Source organism: Muscardinus avellanarius (assembly GCF_963383645.1).
Source record: "Muscardinus avellanarius genome assembly, chromosome: 17".
NCBI lineage: Eukaryota > Metazoa > Chordata > Mammalia > Rodentia > Gliridae > Muscardinus > Muscardinus avellanarius.
This window is the reverse complement of record NC_137803.1, coordinates 25735979-25758383: the sequence shown is the minus strand read 5'-3', so window position 1 is coordinate 25758383 and position 22405 is coordinate 25735979. Positions and strand designations below refer to the sequence as shown.

The 22405-nt window shown below is 52.6% G+C and overlaps 1 protein-coding gene across 1 annotated transcript in view; it reads right to left on the bottom strand.

Moving 5' to 3' along the window:
• Positions 1 to 22405, bottom strand: part of MYO5B (myosin VB) — a gene marked incomplete at both ends in the record, with an annotated part of 329445 nt that overhangs the window by 10959 nt on the left and 296081 nt on the right. Inside the window, 9 exons of the mRNA XM_080714447.1 lie at positions 662 to 812; positions 1530 to 1619; positions 2185 to 2336; positions 6297 to 6440; positions 8607 to 8700; positions 11093 to 11291; positions 14475 to 14552; positions 20895 to 20995; positions 21783 to 22022. Coding sequence (XP_080570573.1) covers positions 662 to 812; positions 1530 to 1619; positions 2185 to 2336; positions 6297 to 6440; positions 8607 to 8700; positions 11093 to 11291; positions 14475 to 14552; positions 20895 to 20995; positions 21783 to 22022 — 1249 coding nt within the window. The remainder of the gene's footprint in view (positions 1 to 661; positions 813 to 1529; positions 1620 to 2184; positions 2337 to 6296; positions 6441 to 8606; positions 8701 to 11092; positions 11292 to 14474; positions 14553 to 20894; positions 20996 to 21782; positions 22023 to 22405) is intronic.

Here is a 22405-nt window from a genome sequence, read left to right as displayed (position 1 = left end):
GAGGATTTGGAATGAACCTCCCCCAAGGGATATACTTCTGAATCGGTCCTACCTGGAAACTCATCCATACCCGATGTGTGTTGTGAGAACCCGGAGAAGGCATTAAAAGCAGGCCCACGTTCGGGTTCCTCCCTGGCCTTCAAGGAGCACGGTGAGCAATGCACACACGTGTCGCTTTTAACTTTAAACAACCCCTCTCATTTCCAAGTTCTGACTCCATATTCGGTGCCCAAGTGCACACACTGCTTTGCACAAAGCGAGCGTTCAGGAAATCTCATCACCAACTGCTCACTGCTGCGTTCCTCCACGTGAGCGCACACCGAGCTTTCCTGTTGCGCATGAATGAAGTGTATAGTGGGCAAGAGGATACTTCTTTTTCACTGTATGTGCATTTATGCCTTTTGAGTGATTACCTGCTGAAATTCATTCGGGGCTGTAAAAGTAACACACTATACTACAGAAAAGACACAAGGGAAAAGTCATGACACTGTGCTATCACTGCAGATTTTTATGGGATGCACACACCTCCTCGTGCCCCCACAAGGAAAGGCCCTCGTGGGAGGCATGCCTATGCACCTGCTTCCCTGAAGATGGAGACAGCTTACCACGTCACCCCCTCTTCTTCCATAGGAGGGGCTGGAGAACTCCTGTGCCAGCTTACCTATCATAGGCTGCAACAAACCTCCGGCGATTTTAATGAGCTGCTGGTAGATCTGAATGGAAAGGTCGCTCAGCACCTGACGGTATTCAGTGAGGTCAAAGTTCTTAAGACAGTGCTCATTCTGCTTCGCTGTGTTCTGGGTCATGAAGCCCTGCAGGAGGGGTGTGTGTTACTGAGAGTCTGTGGTCTCTTGGGCTCAGTACGACTTCTGGGCCTCTGGTCACTTTACCCATCTATTTGCAGGAGGCTACCCAGGTCCTCCCTACTTATATGAACTACAAAATTCTATCTGTTCTTGAGGACTCAATCATAGCCTTGAACTTGAAGGTAGGACCAATACTCAAATTTGGTTGGAAGCATGAAGCAGAGTCTCACAAGCAGTTTATCTAAATATTGTCCTGCTAGGGCTGCCTCTTTTAGGGCCATCTTTATTCTGAAATGGACAAACTAGATGGGCAAACTAATTGGTTGGTTTAGGAGACAGTCAGGCATACTAGACAACTAAGCTTTCTTCCAAGTCCACTGACGTGGGCTTTTATAGGATGGTTTCAGAAATGCCAGGTTACTGGGGGTTCCTTGCAGAGTCCCAGGAGACTGATAACAGGTGGTTTAAACTAATTTGCATATCAATTCTCCTTACTCGATTGGGAGTGCTTTTCAGTGGGGCCCTCGGATGGGCTCACACTTGGTCTCCTATGACCTCCCCACTCCTGCTTCCAGTCACCAGGGATGACAACGCACACCCACAGTCTGAGGTCCCAGAAGGTGCTCTAGAGACCTTATGCCTGTTGTCTTAGGGGACCCAAAGCACCTTAAGCTGCCCGAGGACACAGAAGTGGTGCTTGGGGACACCTATGTCACCACGCACCTCATCTCCGCTGTACTGCTTCAGACAATGAAGGAGGCGGCAAGTGTTGGATAACCAGAATGCTGTCATCTCAAAGTCTTCATTGTGCTTCTGTGAAAAGAAAAGGACACCCCCCACCATGCATAGGTGGCTCCCGGTGGGTGAGATTCTTGCTTGGTCCCTCTCTTTCCATGTTTCCTGTGCTTCCCTTACATTCCCCAGAGCCCTGACAGTGGCAGGGCACTTACAGTCACAGAGAGGAGACACCTGTGAAGGAGCCGTGTGTTTGTTAGGGTTTGGATATGGAGTGTCTCCCAGTAGAGTTCATGTGCCAGTGGTGTTCAGAGGTGAAATAATTGAAATCAGGGCTCTAATCTCATTGGTGGATAAATCCACTGATGGATTAATCATTTGGATTTACTAGGCAATAAGTTAGGCAGAGAGGGTGTGGCCTTGGGGACTGTATCTTCCTAGTCCCTTCCTCTTGATCCTTCTGCTTCCCTGCTGCCCTGAGCAGCTTCCTCCACCACAGCCTACCACCACCAAGTTCTCTGCCTCGGAGTCATCGGACCATGGACTGAACCTCTGAAATTGTGAATATTTCCTCCTCTAAGTTGTTCTCATAGGTATTTTTGTTATAGCAACAAAAAGCTAACTAATACAACGGGCCACTTACCTTTAGGACTTTCTTAATGCCATTGATGGTGGAGGTGAGCAAGGAGTGCACCTTGAGGTCGTCGTTGGTATAGTCCGCATGCCGGATGCACATGTAGAGGATGTATGCAGGGAGGCAGGGCACCGTGCCTGACAGCATCTGGGGCTTCAGGTCTAACCGCAACGACAGCAAAAGTTACATCTAAGGGGGACACTCTGGCTGTGAGAATCCTCACCTCAAATGGAAAGGTTGGCAACACTTCCCCATAGCTCATCTAGAAATAGACCTCTCATGGGGAGGTAGGTGGGGAGGGGAGGAGCAGGAGAGGAGCTGCTCAGGATACACAAACTCCTTTTGACCCTGAATACCAGTAGTTTCAGACACTAGTTAAAACAACACCACCATGTTCCTAGGTGTTTGTACTGCAACAGTAGTTGTTGTACAGGCTCCTAAGACCTCAACCTTACAACATGGAGGAAAAGGGCCCATAGGTTACGTACATTCTCACCCATGAAGGGCTTGTGGGCAGAGGCAGGCTGCAAACAGGATCTGGCTCCCGGACTGGGTGCCCCGTTCATCCACACCTCCACTTCCTACTATGGGCACAATGGGTTTTCAGTAGCTAAAATGAGAAGGCCGGCCCCAGCACAGTTTGGTAAATCATATGTTTGCAAAGTGAGGGCCAGTCCGCCTCTGCTGGGAAGGCTGGAGCAAACTCTGGTCCATGTGGCCTTCGGTTTGGGAATGAATTACCTGGTAGCACTTGCTCTGATGTTCACAGCCAAACTGATGTGGCAGACACTGCCTTTCCTCCAGAGCACCTCCCCCTTTCCCTGCCACTTCCTCTCGCTGCTCTCTTCTGCATCCACCTGCCTGCCTCCCCCAGGCAGGACGGCCAGGCCTGGGCTCCTGACTCTCCCCATGGCCAACATGCTCATGCTGAGCTCTGCCTCTACCCTGCCAGCCACGGAGAAGCTGCCAGTTGCCAACCAACAGAGTGACACCAAACAAGGATTACAGCAGTGCGTGATAGCAGGTGCCCAGAGAGGAGGGAGGACAGGACTGGCGCAAAGGCGGGATGACAGGTGACAAGGGCCCCAGGAGTCTGGCTGTGGCTCAGCTCTACCCTGTCATGGCTGTAGCCTTCATGCTATGGCCCCACTGGAACTGAGCCTCGAGAGCCCCTCCAGGCTTTGAAGAAGCCAGGGAGGGGGCACCTAAGCCAGGGAGGGGGCACCTATTTTCCACAAGTGGGTGAAGTGGGCAAAGTGGCTGGGTGGCGCTAGGTTGTTGGCACCTCCAGTTGCTACTTGGGTTTTATCATCCCCTCAAATGCATCCTTCTAGCAAATTCTAACTATGGGCCAGAACACTCTGGATACTACTTTGGATGTGGTTAGCAATTAAACATTTTATATGTTCAACAAATGGCTGTGGATTGTTAGACCCTTGGCTCTAATTAGAATGTCAGCAACTTTTATCCAGAAAACAAAACAAATGCGTGTGTGCACACGTGTGTGTGTGTGTGTGTGTGTGTGTGTGTGAGAGAGAGAGAGAGAGAGAGAGAGAGAGAGAGAGAGAGAGATTATTTATTATTTATATTTTATTTTGCGGTACTGGGGATGGAACCCAGGGTCATTCTACCTCTGAGTGACACTCCCAGCCCTATTTTCTATTCTTTATTTTGAAACAGGGTCTCACTGAGTTGCAAAGGGCCTCACTAAGCAGCTGAGGGTATCCCTGAACCGCGATTCTCCTGTCTCAGCCTCCCAAATGCTGGGATTACAAGTGTGTGCCACCATGCCTAGCTGATATCTATATATAGATATATATAAGTAGGCCCAGACTTTCAACCCATGTGCTTCAAAGCCTGACCCATATACAGTCTGCGAACTGCCTCATCCATCTTGAAATGTTCTAGTGGGACCAAAGGCATGCTCAGGGTTCCCAGCCAGATGTTAGCATCCTGAGGGTGGGGCCATGGCGCTACCTTCTTCTCGCCTCTGAAGTGATTGGCTCTACTAGGTTCCCAAGGATGGCTGGGGGTTTCTGGAGGGCAGAGAATGGGGTGCTTTTCTCTAAGAAATGACTTTGCCCACATGTACCTGGGCAGTGAGAGCAGGAAGGAGTCACCTGCCTGGCACTTATTTAACTTATTAAAGTTAAATAGGGAGTCTTCTTATTTAGTTAACTCCAAAGCTATAAACTTCCAATTTTCATTCACCAGAGAGTAAAGGTTTGTTCCTGATACAGTCTATTTATAGAAGTTTAAGATAAGCTCGTGCCACATTTAATGGAAGGACAATTATATACCAAACTAACCTTTATAAAAGAGCAAAATGATCAGTCATAATAGATTATTAAAAACATTCAAACCAAACATCCCAAGGAAAGTCTAGGTAAAAAGTCACAAGGTAACTTTTCAAGGTAAAAGTCATCAGCATTCTTCCTAGGCATGGTGCTCAGCAGCGGGGGACCACAGTAACCTCTAAAAGAATGTTTACCTCTTGCTTGAACATAGATACTCTGGCAAAAGCTGCCATCTCTTTGACCTCTCACTCTGGGAAGGCTTTAAAAATGTTACCAGCACTTCCATCCCTGTTATCCTTCACGTGATGGGTAGGCAGGGTGGTTCCACCATCCCCACCTCACAGATGCAGATACGAAGGCACCACAGAGAATGGAGATCAGACCAGACCACCGAAGACTACTCCCTGCCAGTAGGAGTCTCCTCTAAGACTCTTCCCTCCTGGCTCTGCAGGGAATAGCTAGACTGGGCTGGGCACAGAACAGGAAAGTGTTCTGTTGAAAGCAGATGGGCCATGAGACTTTAGATGGCAGGGCGGCGGTGGGGGTGGGAGAACTGGCATGACTGGAAAAGCTGACTGGGGCTGGTGAGCAAAGCAGCTTGCGAGAGCCCCGTGGGCCAGCCCAGATGCAGCACAGCTCAAGCCGCATCAAATTATCCAGGCATAAATCTGAGCTACCTGCAAATAGGACACCGAGTCCCCTTGATGAGGGACCAAGAAGAGTGACCCACAGGGGCGAAGGCTCCTTTCCTAATTTAATGGGGAAAACTCTCCCCTTTTTGCCACTGGGATAGCAGATGTTTCAGTCCTGAGGATCAGGGTTAGGGAGTGGGATTCTGCAAAGTGGATCTCACAGAAGCACAACAGGCCAGCCCCATCCCTACCAGATGCCTGGATGAAAAAGCAAAAATGAACATAGGGACCATTTAGGTGAACCCTAATAAACTTTCATCAAGGATCAGCGTGGCCCCACACACTTTGCAAGCCTGGACTTGGTGTGCCTCAGACTTCAGTGAGCCTGTGAACCACCTGGCTTCCTGCTATGTGCATTCTAATCTGAGGTCTGCAGTGGAGCCTGGGATTCTGCCTTCTAACACCTCCCCTGGGGATGCTGATGCTGCTGGTCCAGTGCTGCTGTCAGCAACAAATTATTAAGTCTCATCCTCCCAACTCTGTGCTATTGGCGCAGTCCTCTTCCCCATGTGACACCTGAGGATGCTGGTCCTCAGCCAGGCAGCTAGAAAGGAAAGGGCCACGTTTGCAAGCAGGTCACCACACTCCAGAGACCCCAGTGCTTAGAATCTGTAGAGTTCACACAAATGGCAGGAATTTGGGTCCTTGCGCCACTACCTACCCACTGTGTGACCTGGCAGGTTACCGGAATGATCTGTGTCTTCCAGTGTAAAGTGAGAATGAAGAGCAGTGCCTACTTAAAGGGGTGGTATGAGGATTCAATAAACTGAGGTGGCAGTCCCTGATGGCAGGAGGGGCTCCACGAGCCAGACCTGCTAATGCTGCCAATGCGCTGTTATCCACACAGGGCTTCCCCAAGGAAGTGGGGGCTGAGGCTGCTCCTGGGGGGAGCGCAAGGCAGGCAGGAGCCATGCCAGCCGTGCCCCCAGCTTCATCCACTGCAGGCGGGACAGAGGCCTCCCTTTCCAGAGTTCATGTTGGGTTGCAATTTACTGGGGTCAGATTCTCATTGGAAAAGCAGCGGGTTGTTACTAGGAGCTGGAGACGGTGAGGTGGAGGAGGGCTGGGGGGCAGGGGGTGGGAGGGTCATGATGGGAGTGGGGAGGAGTGAGGCGGCCACGTGGGTTCTGACCTGTCACCAGGTTCCGGATGAGGAGGGCCTCGTCTTCCTTGTGGTACTCCAGCATGCCCTGGAAGTCCTTCTCTTTCCGCTGGACTGTGACCTGCCTGGTGAGCTCATGGTGCCGCCTGTCACTCTGGGCCAATGCCTGGGCAGCTGAGCAGGAGACACGACAGAAAGCATGAACGGCGATCTGCGCCCAGGCAACCTGGCACTCTGGGCTCCCGAGCCCCCACGTTCTCCATGGTCTGTTCCTAAAGCCAGGGCCACACTCTAGCTGTGGGTCAAGGACTCCAGCCCTTGGTGCTGGGGTCCACTCTGGACAAGGGGAGGGGAATCCCCCGAAAGGGCGATGGGCAGGTTTTGGACCACAGAACACTCGTGAGGGGTCGTGAGGCTGCAGGATGTTTGACCTGTCCTGCTCCAGCTGCTGTCCCCTACCGAGTGGTATGGAAAGTGGACGCCATCTCTGCTGGATCCCCTGAGTGTGGCTGCAGAGCAGGTGTCTGAGACCCAGGCAGTGCCTATGGCACGTGGCGGGAGAGCAGGACAGAGCCAACGGGGCAGGTAGGTGCTGCCCAGCACCCCAATGCAGAGTCAAGTTCGGAACCTGCTAAATGCAGTCTGTGCATCTAAATAAGGTAATTATCCAGGAGGCCTTTTGGTGATGTCGTTGGGGGTGGAAAGGCCTGCTCAGCTCTCATTCAGGCCTCCCTTCAGCCTCGCTACATGGGGCAGAGTGGTGGGCACCTGCAAATTTACCCCCTAGCACACCAGGATGCTTACTGCACACAGCGCACTGTCCTAAGTACAGGGACAGATAGAATGGGGCCCTCAGCCTTGTCCCTGGCCAAAGGGACGCATCTGTTTACATGGAAACACACCCTACAATGCAGCCCGGCTGGATGCCAGGCCAGCAGTGAGCACCCTGTGTGCTGACCTGATAGGAGGTGGGATGAAGGCTGGGTGGCACTCTCAGCCAGGGCCAAGGGCTGGTCCATTAACCCACCGAACCCCACTTCATGGATGGAAAAGAAGCAGACTGAGTGACCACCAGGGTGGTGTGAGCTCCCTGCACTGCAACTGGTTGGAGGAGGGTGTGTGTGTGTGTGTGTGTGTGTGTGTGTGTGTGTGTGATGCAGAAGAGCTGGAGTTTGAATTTCACTCTATGAGCCATGGGGAGGGGACAGAGGACAGATGGTGCTGTGAGAAGAGGCAGCGCCCAGGAAACTCCTGGGAGCAGAACAGACTGGTCACAGGGGGCCGGCGGGGTAGGCACAGAGATGCCTCGGAAGAGAGAGAGAGTGAGAGGGCGTGGGGACTGAGCAAACGGGAGAGGCTAGAAGCCACGAAACTAGGAGAATGAGAACCTGAGTGGAAAGCAAGAACCCCGGAGATGGAAGGGGTGCGTGGGCAGGCATGGAGATGGTGGTGAGGAAGGGCTCTCACCTGCACAGGGCCAGACGTCCCTGCTGCCTGGAGCCCCTGGGCCACAGCAACAGGTGGACAGAAGGAAGTGATGAGACAAAATGACACCTGTGACCAGTACCCACTGTGGTATCGGGACAGTGTAGGCCAGGACTCGAGCCCTGGGGCAGAGACTCTTGAGCTGATGGTAGAGGATGAGGAGGGGAATCCGGGTGATGGATAACCAGAGAGGGCTCCAAGCAGAGTGGCAGGGGCCTGCTTAGATTCACAGCAGCAGTCAGAGAGAGAATGTTTTCAGAGGTTTGGAAGTGTAGTTTAGAGCTCTGCCTGCCCTCTCTGGGCCAGACTCTAGACTAGAAGTTTAATACTGACACCATGGAGCACAGAATGAGCCCCCTGATCTGGGGATTTTGTATTAAACAGATTTTTTTTTTCTTTCACACTAGGGAGTCTTGAATCTCTAAGCCCTCAGAAAGCAGGGACCACCATGTCACCTCCTCTGTGTCCCACTCCTCCAGCCCCGCTGAGCCATGCTCAATTCATGTCTTTGTTTAGACTTTGCCACCATCAATGTGTAAGCCTGCAGGGTCCAATTTTTCCCCCACTACTGGTGACTGAGTCCACAGGTGCTCTACCACTAAGCTGTATCCCCAGCACTTTTATTTTTAGGCAGAGTCTAAGTTATCCAAGGCTGGCCTTGAACTTGCAATCCTCCTGCCTCAGCCTTCTGGGTAGCACGCGTCCCTGTGTACCTGGCCGGGGTCTGAATTCGGCTACGGCAGGGCTAGAGGGAACACGGTCACCAGGAAACTGGTGGAGTGGAAGGTGTGCCATAGGGCAGCAGCTCGGTCTGTGGGCGTGGCTGGCACACCTCACTCCGCAAACGTACTCTACCTTCTAGGTCCTGAACTTTCTTCATGTAAATCTTCAGTTGCTTTTTGAGTTTCCTCTCATTCTTTTCCAGCTTCTCCACCAGCTCTTTCAAGTCCTGGAAGCAGAAGGAAACAGTGTGAGAAGGATGGTGAGCCCCGCCCTGGGTGGCGGGTGAATTCTTTGCTGTAGGGAGAGGGACCCACGGCGGCTGTGGGCGGCTGTGGTCTGAGTATCCTGGCTCAGCGCCCCGCCAGGAAGGCTGCAGCTCCCTGCTCTGGAACCCAGGAAGTGGGGCACGATCAGAGTCCACTCTCAGAACTCCTCCCAGTTCTGGCTCTCGGGTGCCCTTGGCATCCCAGAGCTCGCCAAGGCATGCCTTCTCAGGTTGCCAAGCCAACCCCCAGGGGACACGCAGCCTGGGGAAGAAGGGACAGGTGGAGGTGTGGGAATATGGGCACTGGGGCAGTTGGTGGGAAGGCTGGTGAGATCACCGGGGCCCCAGAAGACAAACAGGATGGTAACTGTGGCCCCAATCCCTGGCGGCAGCTGTTGCCACTGGAAGCACGTCAGCCCTCTGGGACCTAGAACAGCAAGCTGACAGGGGGTACTGGTGTCAGTAATGTCACCTGACTCAGCTAGGCAGCGGTCCTCCATGGCAGGGCAGGGGAGGTGGGGAGCTCAACCTTGATGATGACAGTGAGGGGGAGATAGAAGCAAACATTCCACCTTGGAACCTCTGAAAACTTCTTGGGCAACACATTTTTAAGGTTAGCATTATAGGTGGAAGTCAGCCAGATGCTCAGTCTTGGCACGTGGCCATCGCAGACAGCACACCTAGTTATAGAGGTTGCAAGGGACTTCATTTATCTATATTGATTAAAAGAGGAAAAAATAGGCCGGGCGTGGCGGCGCACGCTTGTAATCCCAGCAGTCGGGAGGCAGAGACCAGAATAGAGGCCCTTTGCAACTCAGACTCTGTTTCAAACATCAAAAGGACTAAAAAAAATAGGGCTGGGGTGTAGCTGGGAGGTAGAATGTCCCTGGGTTCCATCCCCAGTACCACACACACACACTAAAGAGGAAAAAATAAAAGAAAAACAGCTCTTAAATTAAGAGGTATCTAAAACCTCAGCCCAAATGAAGGAGAGGTGTCCCAGAGTGAACCTATCTTGGGGATCTCAAGTGAACTCTTGGAAAGGCCTCGGAGTACAAAGGACCTGGGTGGCTTGAGAACCTTTACTCAGGATTCTCAGGACTACGAGGTCTTCTGTGAACTCTCAGGTCTGCTCCAACTCCTGCTGTCCCCAAGCACTCGAGTGGCCCTGTAGCTCCAAGTCAGCTCCGCTGTTGTTCTCCCTGCCACTGCCTGGCACCCAGGTGACCCTTTCCACACCCCACTGTCCAGAACCCTGAGCTACAGAAGGTGTGCAGAGGCTTGGAGGGAAATGATCGGCGCACCCAATGAATGAGGAACCCCAGGCTGCCGTAGGCAGAGTCAGGACCAGGGCCTCAGCACTCTACCTGCCAGCCGGGTAGAGTGTTTCTCTAAGTGGCACTGCTAAATCTAGAAGGCAAAATGTTCTTGGGTCGTTTCCAGTATTGTTCGAAAACTTTCGCTGCACCCCGGGAGGCCAGACAATAAATACTTCAGCACCTTTTGGAGCACTTGGTTGGGTGCCTCTGTCCCCACCCTCCCTCATCCTCTTCCTTCCCTGCAAGCTCGCCTCCGCTTGCTTCTCCTCTAATACTTGTTGCTAATCCCGTAGAGGATCATGTTTTGGAAGACACTATCTTTCTGCTTTTTTTAATGTGCCTTACTTCTACTGACTTGGAGGCTCTCACAGGACAAGGACTCTCTTCCATCCCTCTGGCCATCTGCCAGGTCTAACTTTGGAGGCTGTCTGCAAAGACGGCCATCTGCAATTCCTCTTCCAGTCAGCAGGCCGGTCCCCTCCCTGCTACACCTGGGCCTAGCCATGACGTGATTTGTCTCTGGAAACAGCAGGTAGACAAAAGGCTGCCCTGGGACTAGGCCTTTAGAGACCCCACAGCCCCTCTGTCTTGGATGCCAGCAGCCATGTGAAGCTGCTCAGGCTAAACCAATCAATGAGCGCACCTGAGAGAGAGCATGAGCGGGCCTGCGTACAGGCACACGGAGAGAGAAAGACCTCACAGAGGAGAGCCGAGGGCGCGGGCAGGGAGTGAGGCTGTTCTGGGTCTTCCAGCCCCAGCTGACACCATGTGGAACAGAGATAAGTTGTCCTCACTGAGCTCTGCCAGAACTCCTGATCCACACAACAGTAGTTGCTATTTTAAGCCACTAAGTGACATAAGGAAAGACAGCTATTTCAGTTATCTGTCATCAGCAGACTGGGCCTTTCCAGAATCTCTGTTCCCACAAAAAGGCTAAGAACGTGAACTCTGTCCATCTGGCAGAAAGCCGCACCGATCCCATTTCCTTCCAGAACATGACTTCAGAGCAGTCACCCGGAGGCAGGGCCACTCACCAGATTCTCATTGGTCAGCCGGGATATCTCCTGCTGCACGCCAAATTCCACCTGGGCCTCTGGGGAGAGCAGCAGCGTCTGGCAGAAGGTCTGCTGCTGTTTGTCCATCTCCTCCTTCAGCGCCTCTACCTGGGCCTTGAGGCTCTCTACCTCCTCCTCGTGCTCCAGGCTCTGGGCCTGCAACTGAGCCTCCAGCAGCCTGCAGAGAACAGGTGGCCATGGGCATGGGTCAGCGCCCCAGGCAGGAGCTACACACAGACACTACAGAGGCGCGGCCAAGCACACTGCGGCGGCCCCAGCGGGGGACCGTGTGGGGAGACAGACGCCACGAAGATCATCCGGCAAACAGACCAACCTGACCTCCTCTTAGGGACACCAAGGCCCGAGGCACCCTGCGCCTTGGCTTGTTTCTCAACTCTTGTCCCCCATTCTGTGAGCATAGTCTGCTGGTCTGGGATAAAGAAGTTGTCTCTGTCAAAATGTCACCAGCACAAATAAATTTCTTAACATACCTCTTAAGTACAAATATCTCACGCCTGTCCAATATTCGTGAGAAGGTCTTCATTAAAGATAAAACTCTCGTAACCTAGATATATTATCTGTATATTTTCCCTATAGTAGATTCCCCACAAGCTTTTGAAAGGGACTAGTATTTTGCCTTTCTATTCTTCTTCACTACCCTGACTTTCTCTCATATGCACAGTATTTATGCTTTTCTCTCCAGCTCCCCAACAAAATTTTGCAAAGAAAATTTGTACATGGTCTGGGAGAAAGCTGAAGATCAATGTGTGTCTGATGAGAAGTAGAGAGACCCAAGAAAACATGGAAAGGGAGAAGGCTTGGAGGCTGAGCTCAAAAGGCCCAAGGCCAGGGGCTAGGCACCTGGCACCTGTGGGCAAGCACCTGCTCTGCTCAAACAGGAGGCCGGGATCCCGAGGGTTCAGCAGCAGCTGCAACCTCAGGGGCTGGGATGCTGTCTTCAGGGGTTCAGTTACCTGAATCAGCTTTCTGATGCAGTAGGGTTGGTTTCATATGAAAGAAAGGTAGGGGGTGCTGGATGCAAGGAGCCATAAAAAGCGGCCTACATGGGAGAACACTTGCCCCAGTTTCTGTCTGGGATGCCATAAAGATTATGACCAGAGTGGGGCAGAGAGCAGGGAAGTAGGCAGTGCCCAAGGTACAGGTGTTGGAGCCCCTGGCTGGCCAAGAGGCAAAGACGGGGACAGGCACTATGTTCTTGCAGTCCTGCTATCCGTTGCTATAGAGAGGAGGGAGCGAGGGAGCCAGCAGTCTACGCTGTCCACAGAAGCATGCCTGTTTTAGCAGAGTCAGCACAGCAGCAGCACCAGGTGCAGCAGCACCAGGCCTCCAGTGGCTTCTCAACTAAGTGACACAATTGAATGAGGAGAGGGCTGTAATACTCTTCACCGCAGGCCTGTCATCAAAGGGAAACAACAACAGCAGGGGATTATGGACAGCCATCTGGTAATTAAACCAGCAGTTGGCGATATTTAGGTAACAGCCAACACTGGTTACAACGTACTACGAGTATCACCAGTAAGTTATCATTTCAGGAGAGAAGCTCTCCGGCTGTATGCTGCCTGGGGATGTGATCTGACCTGCAGGGAGTTCCCTGTTTGTGTCTGCCTTACTAAGTGGACAGCGGTGGACCCAGCCCCAGACTCTGCGCAGGGTTTAGATTCCTGCCCCAGTCTCAGACTCACCTCATCATGCAGGGAAGAAAACTAAGGGGGAGAGAGGCAGAGGCCACTGCCAGGGGCAGGGCTGGTCCACGAGGCGCATGCACAGGCCTGAGTGTTATCTCCTTAACATCTTCATTTGCCTCACAGCACATCTGGCCAGCTGAGACACCAGAGGCATGGCCCAGTTTCCCACATGGGTCCCTCTTCCAATAAAAGAAACTTCAACGTGAGCAGGAATCAAATTCCACTAATAAGTATTGCAATCACAGAAGTAGCTGCTAATGCTCACTCTGTGCCTGCACACCAGGCGGGTGAACAGAGCTTTACCTGTGTTCACCATTTTCCTGATAATGACTGTGAGTGGCAGGTCCTGCTATGACCCACTGTCTATCTTCAGGAACCTGACTCAGAAGTTGCCTTGCTCACAGGTGATGGGGGCACATCTGAACCCAGGAGACTCGTTGTGACAGGACCCCACACATCATCAGTGGTGGCAGGGACAGGGCCGCATGGGAGGCGAGCGGGAGCTGAGGTTCCTGGGCATGGTACTCCTGCCACCCGTGAACCTGTTTCTTCTTTTGAGAAACAAGCCTGATGACCACTACCCCATCTTGTGTTGGGGGAAGGGGGATATGACAGGTCATCTTTCTGCAAATGCCCAACTCCCTGGTTTCACCCACTGCTGAAGGCCAATGGGTCCCAGTTCAGACCTTGGTATCGAACGCTGGACCTTCCGTCTAACCAGCAGTTCCGTAAGCCCTCCAAGCCTCAGTCCCTCCCTGCTCACAGTGCGGGCACAGTACAGGCTGTGGTGAGCTCCAGGGAGGCCCTGAGACCGGGAGCAGCCAAGCCCTGGCAACAGGCTCCCAGGAGCCTTGCATTGGGAGCACAGCCAGTACATCAACCGAGGTCAGGGTAACATTTTTGGCTAATCCTGTAGAGTTAGAAGGGACAATACATGGCATGGAAGTAGCACAGGGCCAGGAGTCCCCAGAGATAAATTCCTTTTTTTTCCTTTTTGCAGTATTGGGGACTGAACACAGCTCCTATGCAAGTTAGGTAAGTGCTCTACCACTGAGCTATATCCCCAGCAATTTTTATTTTTAAATTTTGAGACAAGATCTCACCAAATTGCCAGAGCAGCCTCAAATTTGACATCCTTTGGCCTCAGCTGGGTTGACAGGTGTACACCACAGTGCCCGGCTCTGAGCCTTTTAAAAATGTTTTATTTACTTAATATAAACAACTAGTTATAATCAGCTTTATTTAAAATCATGCAGAATTTCACTTTGATTGGGCTTCACCTGTTGAGTACTCTGGCATTCCTGCACGTGTGGCTCAGGGGTCATTTGCACACACAAACGCCAGCTCTGAGCCTTTCTTATACTGGGCTGCCATGTACGATTCTATTTATCCACCTACAGAATAAGGGGGTGGGAGCGTGTGGCCACAAGGTTGAGGTGGGTCACGCGGCACTATCACCTTGACCCAGGCAAGCTGCCTTCCCTGACCTCACCCGCAGGGCCTGGACACAAAGTGACACACAGGAGGCCCAAGGGACTGCTGGCCAGCAGCCCACGAGGACTATGCCCCATGCCCTTGCACCCGGCTGGCTGAGACACAAGGCGCATGAGCAGGCACACACAGCAAGCAGACACGGGGACGCGGGAGCACTTGACCTGGCAACTTGCTTTAGGCCTTGGTAGGCCAAGCCGAGTTCTCCATCTTCATTCAAATATCCCCAATCCTCAGTCTGGCTAGAAATAAAGGACAGAAAAGAGAGGGTGTCCAGAGTAGAGGAGGGAGACAGGGAGGCAGAGAGCACAGGAACGAGAGGAGGCAAGGTTTGGAATCAGGAGAAAGGCCGGAGCTCCTCTTCCCCTCCTGAGCTGCTCAGGTGTCAGGTACAGCCTGGGAACGGGGTTCATGTGTCCTCACGTGGGGCCGACCAATAATCATGGGTGGGGACGTGTTGCCGAAGTAGGCAGAGGGCTATGCGTGTCCTGATAACTGAATAGTAGTGACAGGGTGGCGCCGGCCGGGCAGCAGATTATCCATCTCTCATGTCCAAGTGCTTCCTTCTCTTAGAGTTAAAGGAAGGAGGAGAGACACAGGAGAGGACCCCTGTGTGCCTTGGGAGCTGTGGCAGTGAGCAGGCCCTTGCTGTCACCACCAGGGAGGACTCAGCACTGCAGAGCAGGTGACACTGGGGTGGAGGAGGGAGAGGAGAGGGGTGCTGAGGCTGGGCCGTCAGCCTTGACTAGAATCGGGAAGGAGACTGTATGTTTTGTCTGCTTGTCAATGCATTTCTTTCTGTCACTCCTTAAAGGCACAAAGGTATTAACTTTAATTCCAGCCTCTCTCCTTGCACAGTCATGTATAAACAACTACCTAAAACAAATTTGTAAGATTAGAACTGAACGAGCTCTTCCTTTCCCTTTGGCAATGGGCATATTCTTTACTGAACCTGGGGACAGTCTACCCCTTGAGCTCTGTCCTCAGCTCTATTTTTTTTTTTTTTTTCAGTACTGGAGATGGAACCCAGGGGCATTCTACCTCTGAGCTACACCCCCAGCCTTATTTCTTTTATTCATTATTTTGAAACAGGGTCTCAGTGAGTTGCAGAGAACCTCACTAAGTAGCTGAAGCTCTTTGTGAACCACGATCCTCCTGTCTCAGCCTCCCAAATGCTGGTATTGCAAGCATGCACCACCACACCCGGCTCTATCCCCAGCTCTTTTAATTTTTCAATTTTTATTTATATTTTGAGACATGATCTCATTAGGTTGCCCAGGCTGCCCTACAATTTGTCACATTCTCCTGCCTCAGTCTCCCGAGTTGCTGGGAGTGTAGGTGCACCACCACACCTGGCTGCATTCTCCTGTTTATTCAACTTGAAGCAGCAGGCCATCGAAGGCCTTCCACCTAAAATCTCTCGTCTCCAAGTCACGGGATCCCCGTGCCGGCAAGAGCAGACCCTGGAGGCAGATGTGTCAAACGCTCTTCATTCATCTGACAGCCCTGGGCACATGGAGACCCTCAGAGGCCATCGGGACTGGGTGGCAGAGGACAGGCAAGGCCCTGTGAGGACTCTGCCCACAGGTCATGGGGCAAAAGCTACATTCATCCTGCCTGAAGGAAACAGTAAGTCCTTCCTAACTCCCAGGTGCAAACCATCCATCCCCAGGAGAACTTTTGGCCCAATCCAGCCGCTGGCCTGGCCTGCCAGGTTTGGCTGAAGTCCAGAGAGCACAGCTAGCTACCTCTGAGCTCAGCCTCAAGGAGGAGGTTCTCAGGCCCTGTGGGGCACACAGGGGCTACTTCTTGGGTAGAGCCGGTCACACCCACACCAGGCCTTCCCTGCAAGACTGAAGGAGGGGAGGAGGATGGTAGTGAGGACACTTCTGGGGCCTTGCTATGGCTTCCGTTCCTGGGCCAACTCCTTACTATCAGTGCACCCCTGATGCTGGGCAGTGAGGACCCCTCCTGTGTGGGACTCCTGACCTGCAAGCGCTCCCCCAGATCTTGCTGTGGCAGTAGGCGCTTTGCCCCGCCTTTCCATGGTCAGCATTTAGCTGTCCCATGTGCTCCATTTCTCCTAGGAAATCAGAAAGTGACCCTGGGTGGACCCTTAGCGCTTCCCTTCTCAGGTGCCGACACCTGCATTTAGAGAGGGTTCTTAGGGAGCAGCGCTTTAACCCCAAGGAGGGCTGCTGGAGGCGCTACGGGCACAGCTGCGGGCATCCTGGGGCCCAGGAGGCAGAGCATCAGGGCCACATGGACAAAGCAGGGCTCCTGGACTCCACCATCTCCTTCTCTGTATGTGGAGAGATACTGACACTTGCTCAAGGGTCTCCTGACCTTCCTCTGAGGCTTTCCTGGCCTTGTGCTGGCTGGCCCACCAGGGCCCAGAAGGGCCCAGTCACTGTTCACCTGTAATTCTCCTGACCACAGCAGCTGTCAAGGGTGGGGCACACGTGATGTTAAGCTACACCTCGAGAAGTTAGGATTAATCTCCGTCATCAGCCTCAGAAAGAAACGCAGAGTTTTGAATTCTGTAACATGTTAGGCATTATGCACAAGACAAAAGGGAACTGTCACCCCGTGGTGCTTAGGAAACCAGGCACAGGAATAAAGTACAGACTAGCATACCGACTGGGTAGAGCCCTTGGCTCCTAGGTGGAACCAGATCCCCAAACTCTCCTCATCCCTCACCGTATCTTTGAGGGGCAACTGCCATAGCGAGCGCCACCTGCTGGTGTGAGAAGGAAAACCCCAAACAACTCAGTTCATAGGAATTTATTAAAAGCACCCCCAGACTAAGTACTTGATGTCACTTGATAAATCAACAAATACTCAAGGTGAATCTCCAGTGCATGGGCTGCTGTGCTGAGCCGGGTTTCCAAAGAGCCCCCCCCCCCACGTGAATGAATAATCATCAAGCAGTTTCCCACTGCAGGAGGCAGCGCGTTTAGGACGGCAGCACCCGCCGCTGGCTCTGAGGAGCCCTGGCCTGGATCCTCACCTGAGCTCCCTGGGCTTGTTTCTTTAGCATCAGGTGAGACGTGTCCGCTGGATGACCTCAAAGGTGGTGTTTTGTTTTTGTTTTGTTTTTTAACATCTCTATTAGATACAAAGGTCACACACAAGAAAAGACCTCGGAAAATATTTACTTTCCCTCTGTGGTGAGCTTGAAAAACAAGACCCAACAGTTACTGTATGGGCAAGGGCCTGCTTCTCTGTGGCTGGGAACAGACATGGTTCCTGCCAGCTCAGAGATGCTCTGTTTCTCATTTCTACAAAGACTTCTTCCTGTATGCTCCACAGATGTACATGATTTTTTATTTTTATTTTTTTTAGTTCACACTTATGCTTTCTACTCTGTGTCCCAAGATATTTGTAGGAATCTCTGAGAAGTTTGGGGAGGTGGCATCCTAAACACCAAAAGTACATGGGAGTGGCTGAGGCTGCGGCCTGGCTGCGTGAAGCCAGCTGTGTGCGGGTGCCTACTGGTCGGTGCTGAGTCACAGAGGAACCACAGCAGAGCCGCTAGATCAACAGAATTGTGAGCCCAGAGACTCTGGCCAGGAGCGGTTAAGGGTGAGGCCTCCTGAGGGAGGAGCTGGCAGCACCAGGGTCTCCCCACCTCCTCTGCCACTCTGGGCAAGGCATCCTGCAGCAGCTGAGCTCTAAACAAAAGAGCCTATGACTCGAAGCAAATCCCGAGGAGACTGTGTATACACCGGCCTTGCAAACATGGTCTCCACTGTCCTGGACAGAGTGTGTGTCAGAGTAATAGCCCAGGGCGTATCTGCCCCAGCTCACGTGGCAGTAACCAAGCCACTCCCCATGCTAACAGCCTCTGGATGCTGCTGGGGGAGAAGGGCTGCAGGAGGTCCCTGAAATCCCAGGGAGGCACCTTAATACTCATTTGGAGTTCTGCAGCCTTGGCAGGGCCGGGTGGAAGTTGCCAGGAGTCCAAGGAGCACTATTCTCAGAGCCCACGTAGCTCTGGACCCGAGCGCCTGCCGGGAGGTGGTGCTGGCCAGAGAGCAGCACCAACCTCTCCTCGTCCCTCTCCTGGAGAGGACCACAGACTCCCAACACTCAGCTCGGTTTCCACAGCCCCTTTCCCTTCTGTTAAAACCGTCATAATGGTGCTGGCATCTCGGTTTTGAGGATGGAAGGGCGAGGAAGCTTGTGGCAAGAGAAGAGCTACCCACGTTCCTGGAGCTGATGCCAGGGCATCCACGCTACTGCTTCTCTCCCCGGACTTCAAATCCAGAAAAAGAGGCTGTGATGACCAAAGCCGAACTCTACAAACTGTGAAAGTCAGCAGGTGACAAAGTTCTGAGCCTGGGGAGCAGGGGTGCTTAGAGGGGCTGACCAGGTAGCAGTATGTCTGCGATCTCCCCCCACATCAACACAAATCTCTGAATGGATTGTAAAAATATCTCTAGGGACAGGATAGATATCTTTGAAGTTTTCTAGGGTCTTGAGCTACCCTCCTCCACCCACACACCCATAGATACAATTTATGTGGAAACTAAAACTTTCCAGTAGAGGCCCAACTGTAGGAGCCGGAGAGCAATCTGTCTGCAACGTATCCTCATCACGAGGACAGCCTGTTGTCATGGGTCGTCCTTGCTAGCTGGACTTTCAGAACCAGGAGGACCTTCCTTTCCTGCCAGCCTACGGGGTTGCTCTCCCCGCTAAATGCTGGGATTCTCTGTGATTAAAACTGTCTCAAAGCTGAGGCAGAAGCTGAACTGGCAGAGCCAAACCCACCATCGCCACTTCTATGGCCTCCCCTCCCCTGGGCAATTGCTCTTTTCTGTTCTTAACCCAGGTTCATGGGCTATTTGTTGCCTGATATATGCTGGGCTTGCCAGGAATGGAATTATTTTAAGATATAGTAAAAGCTATTTTTATTTGATCACCATCATTATTACCGCTGTAAAGAAGACAAGCCCACGTATTAATCCTCTGGGAACCGAGGTCGAGGACTGGATGCCTGGCAACCGTAGGGATGGATAAAAAGGGAGCTGATTACAGCCAGTTCCAAAGAGCAGAGAGAGGAGCTGAGCCCACGACTGCTGTTATCTTTCTACTTTAATGTCACCGGTGCTTTTCCTTCTTTTTCATCTCTTTTCTTATCTCCCAAGATAATTTAAAATGACTACATCTCAGCACCAGGCTTAGCACTGAGGAGTTGCCTTTATTTCTTTTCTCCATCCTCCAGGGGAAAAAATGCCCTTTCTCTTGAAATACATTGTTTCCTCCCAGGGTCTGTGGTAGCACTTTCAACTTCTGATACCTACACAGCCACCCTCCACCCCAGCCCAGCCCGGGAGCCGGGCCTCCTGGATTCTACCTGGTCTCAGCTATAGGCCAGCTGCGTGCCTGAGCTGCTCAACCCTCTATGGCCTCAGTTTTCTCATATGCAGAATGAGGAACTGCATTAGAAGATCTGGGGGGGTCAAAGCATGAAGTCTTCAGTGATTCTGTTTTGTTCCTGCAAGAAACACCAGGTTGCACTCACAGTATGAGCAGCAAGAAGGTGTTTGCTGTTCTGGCAATTTTGAACAAATGTTTGGTGATCGATAGCTCAGCTGGAAATCAGTTGAGGTATGAGTGTGAGTGTGTGTGTGTGTGTGTGTGTGTGTGTGTGTGTGAGAGAGAGAGAGAGAGAGAGAGAGAGAGAGAGAGAGAGGGAGGGGGAGGGAGGGAGAGAGGGGGGCAAGGAGAAAGACTGGCTCTGACTGCAGGTGCCCACAGGGGTACAGGAAAGCAGAGGTAATAATGGTGGCAACATTCCACGCCCTCCCTTACTCAGACTAACTCTCCCCGTGTTTTCAATGCCCACAGGAGGCACGCTGCTACTACTGTCCCCATCCACAGAGGATGCACCACAGCACCGAGCGGTTGTGCAGGTTGCTAGACAGGGAGCGAGTAAGCGGACTCGGAGCCCTGCTCCTCCGGTGCTCAGCCCAGCCTCAGGCCCCCTTCATCTGGGGTCTCCCTCTCAGGGACAGCCTTGGGCCCTGCTGCCTCCCTCAGACAGTCGCTCCCTCTGGCCTTCATCCTTGCTCAGCTCATCCTTGAGGAGGAGCAAGAGGCCCTTCCTGAACCAAATTCTGGAGAAATCTCATTCTGCTAACGTGGTCGAGGGAAAAGGCTTCTCCATTCAGCTCGGTAGTGCAGAGCTTGAGTTCCATCCGCCCACAAGGACGGGCGCCCTGCATGAGTGCGGAGGGCGCTGCAGCAGCTGGCGCGGCCCCCACCTTTAGCCGGGCTCCCTCTGACCAGCTCCCTCTCCCTGAGCAAAACCACTCTTGGCCAGTCTTTCTGAGTCCTTGGCCCTTGCCATTCCCCAACACTTTGCAGGGGATCTGGGTTCTAAGCACTCTGGGTGTTTTGCTCTAGTTTTGCAAAGCAAATAGAAGGCTTTCCAAGGGCCTAGAACTAAGGAAGCCTACCCCTTCTCTCTTACCTCCCCCGGTAGATAATTCCCCAGTACTGAGCGCACGGCCAGTGCCCAAGGAACAGGCTGTAACACCACCTTCTCCAGGTCCTGCTTACGGGGAGGTGGGCTTTACCTGTTGGTCTGGCACACCCCATGGTAGGCCTCGATGGCATCTTCCTGGTCCACGTGCTTTTCGCTGTTAGGCCAACTGGTTCTGGCATTAATGTTTGGCTCCTAGAAGGCCCCAAATTTAAAAAGAAAATGGAAACACAACTGGTTATACCAACAACTGCCATGAAATGGCTTTATAAGTAGACAGAGGTAGAAAAACATGCTTTTTGGGGAACGAAAGACCTGGAGGAACTCCTAACCACAATTAAATACAGGCAAGAATGGGATTTCAAAAGGTCACCTGGAGGGTCAAGGCCTAGCCGTGAGACAGAGTGCAAGCGGTGGGGGATGGCGAGGACGGTCCCTGGGAGGAGCACACTCCATGTCCAGAGGTCAGGAGGAAAATCCAGCTCAGCGCTGAGCCCTCTACACTCATTACTGCCTGCTCAATCCCAGGCCCTCGGCCCAGAAGTGGCGCAGCCTACTGGAGCCCACAGAGCGACTCAGGTGGCCTCTCTACAACCTGCCCTGGGACGTGAGGACAGTAGAGACAAGCGCTAAGTGGGACCCGTTGCCGCGGGAGGGCTGAGGAAGGCCAATTCTCTCCGCTTCAGGAACATATCAAGCATCAGGGGGCAGGAGAGAAAAAACACAGCCACCTCAGGTTACCCATCTAATTCTGTGTCTTCTTCCTTTTCAATGATCTTACTAACTTCAGAAGACTCTGGAAACTCTAGCTCCCGCTCTCAGGAAACGCCAAGCTGAAAGGCAGCAAGCCCTTCAGAGACCCCAGAGTAAGAGACTGTTCTTTCAGGTTTAAGACCCTCGTGGATAAAGACATGTGAGAAGCCATGCATCTGTCCCCGAGCGCCCCCCATACCAAGCCCAGCCATGGCTGCCGTCTCCTTACCCCGCTCTTGCCGGCAAGTCGGCGCTGGTCGGCGTTCACGATCTGGGTCCTGAGGATGAGCACCTCCTCCTTGCGGACCTCCAGCTCCTCGCTGGCCAGCTTGAGCTGGTTCAGCAGGAGGCCGTAGCCGTCCGGGGAGCCGTGGGTGGAGTTGTTCTGTGCGGCCTGGTCGGCTACAGCTTTCCTCAGCTCGTTCAGCTCGTTCTTCAGCTTCTTGTTCTCCGACTCCAGCTCTTGCCTCTGGAAGACAGCGCACAACACCCCCCATTGCTCCCTGGATCCAGGGTGCTCCTCCCGGGTGAGCCTCCTCCTCCACTCTCTTAACCGACTTGCCCTCTCTACTGGGGAATCAAGGAATAAGTTTTCCTATTTTAATAGCAAAATGCATGGCAAAAGTTGGCTGGCATCAGCAAACAAAGCTGAGGTCCGGATTGGAAACCACAACCCCAGGCCATCAGTGTGAAGTATCTGACACAGGGCCTTAAAATCATCAACAGAATTCCTTAAAATCATCAACATGTTTGTGTTTCTAAGCACATTTAGCCATGAAATCCTTTGTGGAAATGCTAGGCTGTTTATTTATGTTTTAGCAATGCTGGGCGTCAAACCCAGGGTCTCACATG